This window comes from Scylla paramamosain, chromosome 28, assembly GCF_035594125.1.
Source record: "Scylla paramamosain isolate STU-SP2022 chromosome 28, ASM3559412v1, whole genome shotgun sequence".
NCBI lineage: Eukaryota > Metazoa > Arthropoda > Malacostraca > Decapoda > Portunidae > Scylla > Scylla paramamosain.
The window spans coordinates 13,542,251-13,558,855 of record NC_087178.1 but is presented as its reverse complement, the minus strand read 5'-3'; the positions used below and the strand labels follow the sequence as shown (position 1 = coordinate 13,558,855).

Genomic DNA, 16,605 nt, shown 5'->3' with positions numbered 1-16,605 from the left:
TTGGACTTATTCCACAGTGGATATATACCAAGGTACCATTATATATATATATATATATATATATATATATATATATATATATATATATATATATATATATATATATATATATATATATATATATATATATATATATATATATATATATATATATATAGATAGATATATATATATTGGTTATGAGAATGAAGCAGAGGGGTACGTGCACTTTTTTGGGGCATTCACTGTTCAGAACCAGAGATACTCCACCCAGCATAATTAAACCTATCAGAACCTCTATCAGAGCCTGAATAATTCATATTTGCCTCTGAGAAATGCTTCATACAGCATGAAGAGATATAGGGAGCATAGTCAGGTCCACCAAGTGTCTCACCCAGCATGATGCTGGTACATTGGTTCTTTGTATCACATGAGCTAGCTACAGCTTTGCAGAATTGAGCACAGTTACAGACAATATTTTTATGGTTAGTGGTATTTCAATAATAAATATATCACAAAGCACCCTATTATCACAGAATCAAAATATACTACATAAATATGAATTTGTTCTAGCTCCATATGGTGGTGAAACTTCATCAGTAAACATAAGATAATAATAATTTCTTTGTAAAAGTATATGTATTTTTTACCTTTAGAACATGTACTAATGTTTAATTTTTTCCCCATTTCATTTATATGTTATATAACTTATGATTAATTTTTCACTGATTTCTGGAGCTTATCATATTCTTTCATCACAATATAAAACTCCCTCAGATAAACACTGCAATAATGGTGTACTCTGGGCTTGTAGAACTTCATATCTTCCTGTCCCAGCTCTGGAAGATAAATGTAATAAATCCTTAAACCCATGACTATTTCAGCTTGTGGTGGAGAGTTCACGGGAGACACGGGGCTCATTCGTTCCCCATACAACCCACAGCCATACCCAGGCAATCGGGAATGTATTTACCTCATTAGTCAGCCAGTTGGGAAAGCCATTATCCTCAATTTTACCTTCTTTGACATTGAAGGCTCATTTTGGGGACACTGCTTGTTTGATTATGTGGAGGTGAGTTAAGATGACAAAAGGAATAGTGTGATGTTTGTGATGGTAATGTGGTGAAGAAGATAGTGTGAGATTGGTGATGCATTGTATTTCAGCTAGTGATGTAGATAATGTGACTGGTGTTGCTACTTGCAGGAATGCACTTTGTAAGTACAATGGAACCTCATTTTTTAACTTAATTCGTTCCTGAATGCCATTCAAAATACAAAATGTTCGAAAACTGAAACTATTTTCCTCATAAGAATCAATATAAAATAGATGAATCTTTTCCCAGACACCTGTCCACCATGTCTTAGTGGGTAATGACCAATGTGCCCACTGCTAAGATGGCTGCACCACAATATCTCCAGCTTGGAAATTTTTATCCAGAAAGGATGTATTGAATTAACTTAGTGACACAGAACTCATCAAAAGATACTGATTAGACCATGTAGGCATTCTCTTTGTCACCAGTCAAGTGAGAGAAGCCTCACAGAGTGACACAGAGAGGAGTAACCTTTCACTGCCAAAATGAATGTGATCATAACACTTAGACATCTTGTTGCTGGGAAAAACTACTGGGAAAATGCAGTTGTGTAGTAGGGATGGCATTGTGGGTCATAGAGAAAGCCACAGATTAGTCCTGAGTACTGAACTTTGTTTGTTTACATTGAGGTTCTTCACAGGGTTACTGTATTTCTACACATCACTGTGTGAAATACTGAGAGTTGCCAATTCAGTGATGTCTGTTTTCCTACACTTACATGGAATTTGCTGCTAAATCTAAAAGGAGAAATGTATGCTAATTACAGGAAGTTAACATTACTGTGACAGTTATATATATATATATATATATATATATATATATATATATATATATATATATATATATATATATATATATATATATATATATATATATATATATATATGTATATATATATATATATATATATATATATATATATATATATATATATATATATATATATATATATATATATATATATATATATATATATATATATATATATATATATATATATATATATATTTCGTTGAAAGTGATACTTAGTTCAGCATTTATGATTTTCTTCATGGTGTTTTCTTTTTCTCGAAGGAGTGTCTTATTCTCTTTTGTAAGAATATTGATAATTTTCCCATAGGATATCATCTTCGCCAGATCGCGATTTTGGGTCCTTGACCCTTCTTCAGTGGCAGAGGAGGTTGTCTTCTCGGAGGTTGTGTAGAGAATGACAGGCCAGTGCTGCGGGCTCCTTTTATACAGCTGCCTCGGGTCTGAGCTCGGGCAGCTCGGCTTCTGATTGGCTGGGAGTGGCTGGGTTTAGGCTTCGCTTCATACTCAGGAGCGCTTGTAGGTCTTGGTTCTGTATGTTAAGCTTTGGCTCCAAGTTTTTGATATGTAGGGCTTCTAAGATGGGCATGACGACAATGTGATTAAGTAGAAGACTCAGCTACCACCTAACATCAGGTGCACCCAAGACCCACATGACCCAAGTGCACAAAACCACACCCAATAGAAAATACCTTGAAGAACAAACGGAGATCATCACCACATGCAAGGACGACAGATGCCTCCCCATCTTAGAAGCCCTACATATCAAGAACTTAGAGCCAAAGCTTAACATACAGAACCAAGACTTACAAGCACTCCCAAGTATGAAGTGAAGCCTAAACCCAGCTGCTCCCAGCCAATCAGAAGCCGAGCTGCCCAAGCCCAGACCCAAGGCAGCTGTATAAAAGGAGCCCGCGGCACTGGCCTGTCGTTCCCTGCACAACCTCTGAGAAGACAACAACCTCGTCTGCCACTGAAGAAGGGTCAAGGACCCAAAATCACGATCTGGCGAAGATGATATCCTATGGGAAAATCATCAATATTCTTACAAAAGAGAATAAGACACTCCTTCTAGAAAAAGAAAACATCATGAAGAAAATCATAAATGCTGAACTAAGTATCACTTTCAATGAAATATGTACAAGAGAAAATCTGCCCATTTATACACTCAATATATATATATATATATATATATATATATATATATATATATATATATATATATATATATATATATATATATATATATATATATATATATATATATATATATATATATATATATATATATATATATATATATATATATATACACACACACACACACACACACACACACACACACACACACATTACTGTATATTAACATGAATTTTGCATAATTTTAGTACATATATCTTTTCATATTCACAGTTTCTTGGAAGGTGTGGATATGGAGATTTATTCCATGCTCAACTGCCAAATGTCAAAGTATTTCCACATTAGCAGATGAAAATCCATGATACGGGAACCCAGGTTCTTCAGTGAGATCACATTTAACTTATTTCAAAGATTAAATTACTCTCTTACCCTTTATCTCTTTCCTCCAAATATACAAAAACAAAACAAAAAAAATATAGAAACTATAAATTAGTTATAAATGGCAGCTTTTGCAATATCTTGTATTGTTTGATATCAAGGAGGAGGAGGCAGTAGACACCTGCCAAAACGATAATTACTCCCAGTGAGGTCTAAAGCACTGTTCAGGGGGTGCTGTGAACTTATCATTAAACCTAGCTGTGACCTCACTGAACATTTCCCTTTGTGTCTCACAACACAAGGGGGCAGTCACAGCCTGCCCTCTAAAGACAACTCTCTTCCTCCACACAAAACTACAAGCACCTAATAACACACACACCCTTCACTCAAAAAAAAATTTTAAAATCATGGCGACTCCTACACCAGCCTCAGAGTCCCCATCTGGGGAGGGGACCATAAATGTCCCCAGGTCGGACTGCCTTTCTGTCAACGACCCTAAGTGTCTTGACACCCCCCTCAACTTTTTCTTCATTAACTTCTGCAACATTCGCAGTCTAAGATCTAATTTTCAATCTGTAGAACACCACCTCTCCTCTTCTAAACCTCATCTTCTTTTCCTCACTGAAACTCAGGTGTCTGAGGCAACTGACAGTAGCCCCTTTTCTGTTCCCTCCTACTTTCTCTATCCTCATTTTCGATCCAAAGCTGGATGCTGCGTTTATGTGCGCAATGACTTAACCTGCTCTCGTGCCCACGCTCTTGAATCTTCTGAGTTTTCCACCATCTGGCTATGACTACAGAGTCACTCTCATACTAAATTTATCTGTGCTGTATACCTCTCTCCTAACTCCTCTGACTATAAGAAATTCTTTGACTACTTAACTTCCAAAGTGGAGCACATTCTGACCCTCTTCCCTTTTGCAGAGATCTCCATTCTTGGAGACTTCAATGTTCACCACCAGCTTTGGCTTTCCTCTCCCTTCACTGACCATCCTGGTGAACTAGCCTACAACTTTGCTATCCTCCATGACCTAGAGCAACTGGTGCAACACCCTACTCGTATTCCTGACCGTCTTGGAGATACGCCCAACATTCTTGACCTTTTCCTGACCTCTAATCCTTCTGCTTATGCTGTCACCCTTTCTTCTCCGTTGGGCTCCTCCGATCACAATCTCATATCTTTATCTTGTCCTATCACTCCAATCCCTCCTCAGGATCCCCCTAAGCGAAGGTGCCTCTGGCGTTTTGCCTCTGCTAGTTGAGGGGACCTGAGGAGGTATTTTGCTGATTTTCCCTGGAATGACTACTGCTTCCGTGTCAGAGACCCGTCTTTGTGTGCTGAGCGCATAACAGAGGTGATAGTGTCTGGCATGGAGGCCTACATTCCTCACTCTTTTTCTCGTCGTAAACCTTCTAAACCTTGGTTTAACACAGCTTGTTCTCATGCTATACATGATAGAGAGGTGGCCCACAAAAGGTACTTAAGCCTTCCATCACCAGAATCTCATGCACTTTATATTTCTGCCCGGAACCATGCCAAGTCTGTTCTCCAACTAGCCAAAAACTCCTTCATTAACAGAAAATGTCAAAACCTTTCAAGATCTAACTCCCCTCGTGATTTCTGGCATCTAGCCAAAAATATTTCCAATAACTTTGCTTCTTCTTCTTACCCTCCTCTACTTCAACCAGATGGCACCACTGCTATCACATCTATTTCTAAAGCTGAACTCTTTGCTCAAACCTTTGCTAAAAACTCTACCTTGGACGATTCTGGGCTTGTTCCTCCCTCTCCTCCACCCTCTGACTTCTTCATGCCACCTATTAAAATTCTTCGCAATGATGTTTTCCATGCCCTCGCTGGCCTAAACCCTCGGAAGGCTTATGGACCTGATGGGGTCCCTCCTATTGTTCTCCGAAACTGTGCCTCCGTGCTTGCACCTTGCCTAGTCAAACTCTTTCAGCTCTGTCTGTCAACATCTACCTTTCCTTCTTGCTGGAAGTTTGCCTACATTCAACCTGTTCCTAAAAAGGGTGACCGCTCTAATCCCTCAAACTACCGTCCTGTTGCTTTAATTTCCTGCTTATCTAAAGTTTTTGAATCTATCCTCAACAGGAAGATTCTTAAACATCTATCACTTCACAATCTTCTATCTGATCGCCAGTATGGGTTCCGTCAAGGCCGCTCTACTGGTGATCTTCTGGCTTTCCTTACTGAGTCTTGGTCATCCTTTTTTAGAGATTTTGGTGAAACTTTTGCTGTTGCCTTGGACATATCAAAAGCCTTTGATAGAGTCTGGCACAAAGCTTTGATTTCCAAACTACCCTCTTACGGTTTCTATCCTTCTCTCTGTAACTTCATCTCAAGTTTTCTTTCTGACTGTTCTATTGCTGCTGTGGTAGACGGTCACTGTTCTTCTCCTAAATCTATTAACAGTGGTGTTCCTCAGGGTTCTGTCCTGTCACCCACTCTCTTCTTATTATTCATTAATGATCTAAACCAAACTTCTTGTCCTATCCACTCCTATGCTGATGATACCACCCTGCACTTTTCCACGTCTTTTCATAGACGTCCAACCCTTCAGGAGGTAAACATATCACGCAGGGAAGCCACAGAACGCCTGACTTCTGATCTTTCTAAAATTTCTGATTGGGGCAGAGCAAACTTGGTATTGTTCAATGCCTCAAAAACTTAATTCCTCCATCTATCAACTCGACACAACCTTCCAGACAACTATTCCCTCTTCTTCAATGACACTCAACTGTCCCCCTCTTCTACACTGAACATCCTCGGTCTGTCCTTTACTTATAATCTGAACTGGAAACTTCACATCTCATCTCTAGCTAAAACAGCTTCTATGAAGTTAGGTGTTCTGAGACGTCTCCGCCAATTTTTCTCACCCCCCCAGCTGCTAACTCTGTACGAGGGCCTTATCCGTCCATGTATGGAGTATGCTTCACATGTCTGAGGGGGTTCCCCTCATACTGCTCTTCTAGACAGGGTGGAATCAAAAGCTTTTCGTCTCATCAACTCCTCTCCTCTAACTGACTGTCTTCAGCCTCTCTCTCACCGCCGCAATGTTGCATATCTAGCTGTCTTCTACCGCTATTTTCATGCTAACTGCTCTTTTGATCTTGCTAACTGCATGCCTCCCCTCCTTCCGCGGCCTCGCTGCACAAGACTTTCTTCTTTCTCTCACCCCTATTCTGTCCACCTCTCTAACGCAAGAGTTAACCAGTATTCTCAATCATTCATCCCTTTCTCTGGTAAACTCTGGAACTCCCTGCCTGCTTCTGTATTTCCACCTTCCTATGACTTGAATTCCTTCAAGAGGGAGGTTTCAAGACACTTATCCACCAATTTTTGACCACTGCTTTGACCCTTTTATGGGACTGGCATCTCAGTGGGCATTTTTTTTTATTAGATTTTTGTTGCCCTTGGCCAGTATCCTTCCTACATAAAAAAAAAAAAAAGTAATTTTGTTTGAAAACCGAATTATAGTATGGCAACTGAAGCAATTATGAGTTGAATTTTTTGTTTGAAAACCGAGTTGTTCGGAAAGGGAGACGTTCAGTAACTGAGGTTCCACTGTATATAATAAGAGAAAAAAATTGTTGATGGTGATGAATACTGTCCATCAAGATGTGGCAATTGCAACTCTGTGGTATAATGGTAGCAGTGGCACTGGTCATGTAATGTTAGTTTAGTCTGTGATGAAATGTTAATGGAAGTGCTTATTTTTGTTGTGTACATTATATTTTCATCATAGTATTATTTTGTGTATGTATGTGTATGTACATCCATTTTTCCTTATGGATGCCTTGTATATGCTAATTTGATTTTATGTTGGCCTGGTATAGTGTAGATAGATTTTTATATTTTTGTGTTTCTTTTTTGTGACATCATGTAAATGTACAAGAAAAACCTACATGCTTGGTAAATGTAAATGTGATTACAATTTGATATTAGCATGAACATCTGTAGAGGAAGAAAGTAAGGATGTTTGTACTGATTGTGTTTAAAACACCATCAATATTCATCAGCTTCGCGATGGTAGGCGGGACACATCTCCATCACTGGGCCGTTACTGTGGTCCTGAAACTCACCGTCCAAACCCAATTGTGTCCACACATAACTATATGTGGATCAAGTTTAGGACAGACGGCAGCATCCATGACCGTGGTTTTGTTGCAAATTACTCCACAATTGACACAAGTAAGTTTCCACCAATTTACCTATCTATATCTCTAATGTCTCACTCTCTCTGGAAGTGTCCTGCAAGGGCATGGTCAAGGCAGAAGAGTCTCCACTTCTTGCTATCCAAGTATTTCCTTCTTGCTTTTTTAATGGCTTTTGTAATCACACACCTGTATAATCACAACATATTAATGAGGATTTACTGCTTGAATTCTTGAGATGCAGGGAGATGGGAAAGCAAGAAGGCTCAAGTGTGCAGGTTGAAACATATACACAAGCTACATGGAAAATCTTCTTGTGCGTGTTTTTTAAAGGAGCTACTTTGTAGATAAATAGATAGACTAGAATCTATTTCAACTTTTCATTGTTTTGGTTGTTCTGGCAAATGTCTATGCCTTTGGGGCTATACTCAATATGATTTAAAAAGATAAGTGAAATTGATCAGTATGCTACCACTTGGAATATTTTTCATTCATATCATGAAGAAGGGAAAAAAATGAGAAAATTTACCTACTAACTAAGGAATTAGTTTTAGATTATAAAGGGGACTAATTTATTTCATCACCACTACAAGCAGCAGAATGAATCAAGTAAATAAAAGACTAAACTTCAAGTACTGATTCTGATCACATTTTTTACATTCCTCATGGTTCATTTTAAGTGTTGCAAATAAACCTAACAATTCAGTTCACCTTGAATCTTGCTCAAAATCTGTCAGTACCTCACATACTTATTACTTCTTCCTACTCCTTCTCTGTCCTCCTTTGCTCTTCTGTCCCTCTTTATACTTCTTATGCTTCCTAAACTAGATTGCCAGGTAAATGCTCATGAAAATGTTTATATTAAAGAGAGACAAGAGATTATGGGGTTGGTATTATGTATTATTTTGTGTCTAATCTCACATCACGCTCTCTTATTACACATTTTTAGTTTCTTACTTATTCACTCTTCTGTACTTTATTAATCCATCCCTACAAAACCCAGTCAATCTCAGGTAGAGAAAAGATGTACTGCTTCAATCACTGTACCTAAATCCCTTGTAACTATGAAATCCTTGATGTAAATGTCTTTTTTTTTTTTTCTCTCCCTCTCTCTAGGATGTGGTGGAGTGCTCACTGCAATAACAGGAGTGATCACTTCTCCCAACAGCCCCCAGACTTACCCCACCAACACAGACTGCCGCTGGGTATTGGACCTTCCCCCCAGCTATGTTATTCAGATTACCTGGCAGTCTTTCTCCTTAGAGCACCACACTGACTGCCAATATGATTACATAGAAATCTTTGATAATTCCTCCATTCCTGGTCAGAGTGGACGCATGGGCAGGTATTGTAATTCCTCACAGTTGTGAGCAATGAGAAGTTAATATAAAAAGTTAAGCATGAGAGGGAGCAGCTGAGGATTAAGCCCAACAGAATATTCAATACTTACATTTTACCATTGGAGCCACAAGTGTTCACTGTAGCTAACTGAAGTGAATATTAGTTGATCTTGATAATCTTGTGTTAACAATAATGTTGTCATGGACCTCAATCTTCTGTTTGTCTTCACTGACTAAGATTGTAACCTAAAGAGCATTCTTGTGATGTAAATGTCCTATTGATATCAACTCATAAATTCATGTATTTGCCAGACATATTGAATGAGCTTTACATTGCATAAAAGTATGTATAATTGCAGATAAGATGTCTGTATTTTTATAGACTATGTATATATATCAGCCAATTAAATAAAAAAAATATTATTACAAAGGTCAACAGCCCTCTCTCTTTCACAGTCGTTTTTGTGGTTCCGCTCTTCCACCTATCATGACGTCTTCAGACAACCTGGTCACTATCCACTTCCATTCAGATTCATCTGTTAATCATGATGGATTCTCTGCAGTCTATCATGGCCTGGATGCCACTCGAGGCAAGTTTTATTATTATTTATTTATTTTTTTCAAATTAAGAAACTTTTTTTTCATATTGCCTAGTACCTGAAATATTCCCATTTTCTTAGTATCTTTGCTGTACTCAAGCTTGTTTTAAAGTGGAAAGACCCAACAGTCAAACTCTTCTTCCTCTGATGGTGTCCATGTACTAAGAAAACTTCAATTTGATTACCTTGTAAAATGATTCCTCATTTCCCTCACACTGTGTTCCCTCTCCTTTTGATTATGGTTAAATTTGCTTTTGCATTTTAAATGTTGCTTTTTCAATCATTTGCAATCACTGTGTTTGATACTATGGAAAATTATTATGATCATAATCTTGGTATTGTACTCATGTTATTCCATCTATACTGTTGGAAGCATGCATAGGGCATTGTGATTTTGTAAAGAAGAGGTCAGATATTCAAATTAGGGCCTATATGTGTATTGAACAGCATGTGGGGGTCACTACCATACTGAGACGGGTATCATCACCTCCCCTAACTACCCGAACAACTACCCTCACTCTCGCACATGTGAGTGGACCATTACTGCTGTCAGGGGACACCAGATTCACCTCACTTTTCTGGATATGGAGGTGGAACCTTCTACACACTGTACATATGATGCCCTTGAGGTCAGGTATGGAAACTTATGTATATTTGCCACAAAAGTAAAAATAAATGTTAAATCTCAATGGTTTTACCAAACTATTAATCCCCAGTCCTATGCTTACTCTTTCATAGATCAGTTGTGGTGATGTGGCAGTGCTGTCACAAGTTTTGATAGATACATTATGCACAGTATGGTAATAGGGAAGGGTGAATGGCTAGTGTGGCACTTACTTCATATGCACATACTTTAGTATACAGCAGTTAGTTGCAAGTCTTCCTTGTATTTACATTTTTCTTTATGTATGTCTGCATTTTTTTCTGTATGTGCCTTTAGTCTTTTATTCATTCTTGCATATCACCCTCTCTCAGAAATGGTCGATATGCCACCTCACCACTGCTTGGAAAGGTGTGTGGAATGAATACAACAGTACCTGATATATACTCTCACAGTCATCAGCTTTACCTCAAGTTCACTACTGATTACTCTGTGACCTACCGAGGCTTCAAGTTACAGTGGGACTCAACAACTTTAGGTCTGTCTCTCTGCCATTGGAGTAATGTTTCTATTTTGTTTAATTTTTATTGTTTTATTTTTCAGTAATTAATTCATTTACTATTTACTTATTTATTTATTTATTTATTTAGTTAGTTAGTTAGTTAGTTAGTTTTGTGTGTATGTATTTGTTTGTTTTATGGTGCAGGTAAGTAAGGTTTATGGGAGGTGATGAGTTACTGGTTAGCAGTCAAAAGTGGATGCTGTAGATCCTGAGTTCAAGCTCCATCAGCAGGCAGCCATTTTCCTTTAATAGTTTTAATCTACTCTGCTTATTTAATTTATTGTTCCCTAATTTGCATTTGATTATATTTAATTTCTTTTAATCGTGAAAAGCTGTTATGTTTTTAGATTATAAATTTTCTATGTAAATTTATAGACATGTAATCTTATAGAAAATCCTCATTTGGTAGTTTTAGGAATGTGCATATTAGTGACAGAAGCAAAAAATCAACCAAATTTGGTTTGAAAGGTTTGAAAGATTGCAATGGTAGAAGTATAATATAATCCAATGATCAGTCTCAAATACTATACTCTTCAATTTTATTGAGTTTGAAAGAAAATGTTAAAGTGAAGCATTAACCTGAAATCAATCTTAGGAACCACTCTGATTTAGTTAAGACTTGCAGAATTACCCAGCCTTGCCTGGACAAAATTTATCACAGAAAATTTGACCACACACTGAAGGAATCGGTAGGTTGATGGGATTCAACTCCAAGCTGACAATGAATGCTCCATTTATAGCAGAATTACCCAGCATTGCCCAGGTAAAATTTGGCTCTCCAAAAGCACAGTTTATCACCCTAAGTCAGTCATTTGTTTGGCAGAGGCATTAAGCAAACAAAGTTTATTCTATAATTAACCTAAAGTATACATCTGTTTTCTGTTGCGCATAACCTCTTTTGTTAGCCATTAAGAATGTGTCCCCTGAATGAGTGCCACCATCAAGAATTGGGTTACAGTGACAGATTTGCCTGAATAATCTAATGGTTTTGGGTTGGAAGTAGTTAAGACATAACCTATGTCACTCCCTGGATCAAGGGCAACCCCCTGCCAAATCTCACTGTAATCAATCAGTGGTTTTTCCCCGAAAAGCAGACACACCCACACACCCACACATACACAGACAGGCAGACAGTGTTTTATTATATAAGATGACTGAGAATTAAGGGTACACCAGGCATTTGTTATATGCAAGGGTTATATTCTGCTAAAAAAAAGCTTACATAATGAGAATCTGCATATAATCGAACCTATCATCCCATTAATTATAGGGGATTATGTTCCATGACCCATTTTTTAACCCTCTAAATATTTGTTCTGGTACTGTTTCACAATAAATAAAGCACTAAAGCAACAGTAAAACACATTAGTAAAGATAAATTGCTAAATATAATATGGAAAGACATTGTGAACAAACAAAAAATTAGAAATTGTGACCTGTGTTTGGTCTGAGGAAAGAGTGGGAAAATATTTGCACCCACTTCTTTCTAGTGTGTGTTGGCCACCCTACCTCACCAACCAGTCACACCACCACCACCACTACTCACATAATAGAGAATTTTTCTCATATATTTAGAATACTTAGCACATTTAGACTAGTCACATTTGATAGAATTTGCATATTTTGAACTTGCATATATCGAATACCCGGTGTATACCTAAATTTTAAAGCAGCCTCATAAAACTCTTAATTTGAGTTGTAAGGTTAGAGAGGGTTACTGAAGTAAACATTAGCCAGAAAACAATCCAAATTTTTTGATTACCTGAATTTGATTCATAAGTTTTTAAAGATAAAAATAAAACATGAAAGTAAATCTAAAAAGAACACATGATTTTATTTAAAAGGTTGTGGAGGGTTGGTGACAGGAGTGACTGGTGGCATCATTTCTCCCGGATATCCTCAGCCTTACAGCCACCTCAGTGACTGTTACTGGACCATCCGTGTGGCTCAGGGATCTTTCATCAAACTTCACTTCACTGACATGGACTTGGAAGCCTCAAATGAGTGCACTTATGATTTTGTGGAGGTGAGATGCAATGATGAAGTGAAGATGTATTGTTTATTGTTAAAATGCTCTTATGAGGTTATGTTGTGTAGTGGAGCAAGAAAGTAAGTGAATGTTAAGGTAATGTGGTTTTGCAGTACATGATAAATTTGCATGTAGGTGAGATACTTTTTCTGGATGGTTTTTCTGGATATTTAGTCATATTTTTCTTTGTAATTTATTCTTTTCTTTATTAGTTTAAGTTTTCTGAATAGCTTTTGCCATTCAGCTTATTTATTGTCATCTAATTACCCATATAATTGTTATTAACCTGGTAGGATCTTACCTATCCAAATTCACCCAGCCACTCATCTCAAACATTGCCAATGCATAATTTTTTAGACAATAATTCACACATACACACACGCATGCACGCACGCACGCACGCACGTGAAAGGAGCATTTGCTTACATGGATGAAGAGATGATGAAAAAGTTGATGGAATATGTGATTTGACCAAAACTGGAATATGCCACAATTGTTTGGTCACCCCATAATAAAAAGGAAATAAGGAAAATAGAAAGGATCCAAAGAGTTGCAACCAAATTGGTACCAAGTTTGAGAGATTTAACTTATGAAGAAAGATTAAGGAGATTGAAGCTTCCATCATTACAAGAGAGAAGAGAAAGAGGAGACCTGATTCCTATATACAGAGCTTTAAAGGGTAAGCATCAAGTTGACAGAGAAGACTTATTTGTGTGGGACTCAAGAGATACAAGAGGACATGGAGTGAAATTGAAGAAAACAGCAAGTAGAAGAGATGTCAAGAAATATGGTTTCCCAAATAGAAGCATAGAAATATGGAACAACTTAGATGAAACAGTGGTACAAGCAAAAAATATTAATGAATTTAAAGTTAAGCTGGATGCTTATAGGTATGGAGACAGGTCAGCACGAGCATAGCTCTTTTCCTGTAAAACACAACTAGGTAAATACAACTAGGTAAATACTCGTACAGTACCCTAGCTTATACAGATAAAACTCTATGCTGACTCATACACTCACATATACTCAGAATAATGCTACCTCACCTCATTCACAAAATAGACATGGCAATTTGACACACAGATGCCACTTCAACAAACTCTGTGGCCCAAGCATATGCATTCTATATACAGCAATATTGGCCTTCTGTCCATCTATGCAACATAATTATATTTTTACTTAATCTCTTGGTGTCATGTTTTTTAGTCTGCACAGTAGCACTGTAGTTTGATAGGACTTTGTTCCTTATTTTTATCTTCTTTTCTCTTCAAAAGGTTTTAAAAGTGTTTACTAAGCATTATATTGCCTCTTTACTGTGCATGAAAAATTGTTGGTTGTAATTTTATTTTCAACATCATACTTAATCCCCCCTTTAATAATTTTGTTTTGCTTACATCACTCAGAAATACCTACTACTTTAATGTCTTGCTTATAGCTTTTTATTATTATTGTTATTACTATTATTGTATTTTTGGTCTCTTATTTTCCCATCCTCCTTTATATCTTCATCCTTCATATGGCAGGTACGAGATGGCAGTACACAGCATGCACCTCTCATTGGAAAGTACTGCTCTCAGGGGCAAGGCATAATAGCAATCAATTCAACCTCCAACACCCTTTGGATAAGGTTCAGAGCTGATACACATGTTAATGGCAGGGGCTTCAAGGCCACGTATGTGACTGGTGAGTAATATGAAACGTCCAGTAAATGCAGATGAGCTTAAAATGATATTGCATTGTGATATGTTACACTATTGGAAAATACATGTATTTATTACTTAGCTTTTTTTGCACTGTTTATCAGAATTATTTAATGAGTTCATAAATTCACATAGTTTTTGTTGAGGGAATATCCAGTAGTTTCCTCACCATTAGTAGTGTATGTCAGATTTTAATATTTTAAATGAATGTTGCCTAATCACACACAAAAAAATCACAGGTATAAGTAATAGATGACATATAACAGAATGCAAAACACAGCTTATATTGCATTAACTAAATTTGAGATTTCTGTTGTATTTAGTTTGCCCATATTTCATTGTTTCATTATTACTCTTACTAGTTACCCACTGCATGTTACCCATAACTATATTTTCAGGCAGAAAGCATTCATATTTCACTATTCTGGCACAGCTCTCTCAAATTGTACTGCTTATTACCCATAGAATGTAATCAGAGGTTGAGTGGACCACGAGGGGTGATCACGACTCCCAACTTCCCTGATCCATACCCTCACAATCGTAACTGCACATGGATTATTGAGGCACCACGAGGGAACTCCATCAATGCCTCTTTTAGTGACTTTGTCTTGGAGGACTCAATGAATGAAGAAACTGGTGAATGTTACTATGACTTTGTGGAGGTGAGTTGGATTTCCATATCACTATGTTTGCTTTGGTGTTATGAGCTTGGAATTCAAAGTGGTGACAATAGCAGAATCTTTTCTTATTCCTGTTTTCTTACTCCTTTTTCTTATTTTCTTATTTTATCCCTAACTTGATGTTTTCTGCCATTATCTTTATTTGTTGTTTCGCTATCTAGAAATTAAGAAAAATCAATGAACCTTCTATATGTAATCCATTCATCGTTATATATTACTTTACTAATTTTTGGACATTCTCCTTGAAGTGGTATCTTTTTCAGTTTTTAACCACCAACATAAATCAAAGATCTCTTCTAATTCTCCTAAACCTATGTATCCACCAGTCTGTCATGCCCTAATTAATATATAGGTTATCATCAGTTTATGTCTGCATCATTTCACCATATATGTATTTATGGTTGTTTTACAGATACGGGAGGCTCAAGGTTTATATGGTACCAGAAATCAGCTGGGACACTACTGCCGCCGCCTGCCACCCCCTGTTGCCACCTCTGCCCGTAATAACATTCTAGAGATTAATTTTATCAGTGACATGAGTGTGGCCATGAATGGCTTCAGACTGGAGTGGATTGTTAATGGTGAGTCTTGTAAATGGTAGCTTAAATAAGAAATAATTTGTGTGTAGAATATTATGTGTCAATTATAAATGTATAATCTTTATATGACTACCACTAGGGTGTGGAGGAGAGTTGACCAAGCCCTCAGAAACCTTCACCAGTCCTGGATATCCCAATGCCTACCCAAGAGACACAGTGTGTGAGTGGCACATCCATACTGATCCAGGCACAAGGATCCAGATCACCATAAATGAAATAGACATTGAGAGTGCAACAGATTGTGTTTATGATGCTCTTCATGTGAGTCCTCAAATATACATTTTCTCCTATACATAATCTAACTTATCTATTGTTCTTTTGTGCTGTTATTCTAATCTATTTTGCTCTGATGCCCATCCTTGAAACTGCCTCAAGTGGATGGCAGTGAAAGATGTATCTTGTTTTGTTTCTGTCATTTCACTTAACTGTTATGCACTTTTAACCCTCTCAGGTATTGCAACACTGTTTTTCCCCTTTCTCTTACATTCACAACATTCACTCCATGATTCTATATCCTCCTTTTCATTTTGTTTTCTTCCATTCCTATTTGTCTTCTTACTATTGAGAGGTTTAAACATTTATTTTCTATGCAAGTATATTGCTGTAGGGACAACAACTCTATTTTATATATTAAATTATTTACCTTCTCCGCTATTTGTTTATACTTAGTTGTTTAAATTATTGTGTTTCATTTTCGATGTGATTTTTCTTGTTTCTGTTTTCAGGTGTATGGTGGCAGAGACAACAGTTCCCTATCCCTGGTTTCTCTGTGCCATCACCAGACACACCCAATTACTGTCACCACCCAGGGCAACCATGCCTTCATCTCCTTTGAGAGTGACCATTATGCAAGAGGAAAGGGATTCAACATCTCTTACATCACTCTCCATGATGGTCTGTTCTCATGTTTTTTCATCA

The 16,605-nt window shown here is 37.2% G+C and overlaps 1 protein-coding gene across 3 annotated transcripts in view; it reads left to right on the top strand.

The window, feature by feature from the left end:
- The window catches only part of LOC135114948 (cubilin-like), a 226,195-nt gene that overhangs the window by 45,321 nt on the left and 164,269 nt on the right, over window positions 1-16,605 (top strand). For all 3 annotated transcript variants that reach the window (XR_010275724.1, XR_010275725.1, XM_064031254.1), the window contains exons 17-28: window positions 864-1,051; window positions 7,443-7,614; window positions 8,694-8,922; window positions 9,374-9,507; window positions 9,964-10,150; window positions 10,492-10,655; window positions 12,524-12,705; window positions 14,232-14,391; window positions 14,874-15,070; window positions 15,501-15,669; window positions 15,767-15,948; window positions 16,413-16,581. Coding sequence is in view for 1 of the 3 variants with exons in the window: in XM_064031254.1 (XP_063887324.1) it covers window positions 864-1,051; window positions 7,443-7,614; window positions 8,694-8,922; window positions 9,374-9,507; window positions 9,964-10,150; window positions 10,492-10,655; window positions 12,524-12,705; window positions 14,232-14,391; window positions 14,874-15,070; window positions 15,501-15,669; window positions 15,767-15,948; window positions 16,413-16,581 (2,133 nt within the window). In the remaining 2 variants the exon portion in view is untranslated. The remainder of the gene's footprint in view (window positions 1-863; window positions 1,052-7,442; window positions 7,615-8,693; window positions 8,923-9,373; window positions 9,508-9,963; window positions 10,151-10,491; window positions 10,656-12,523; window positions 12,706-14,231; window positions 14,392-14,873; window positions 15,071-15,500; window positions 15,670-15,766; window positions 15,949-16,412; window positions 16,582-16,605) is intronic.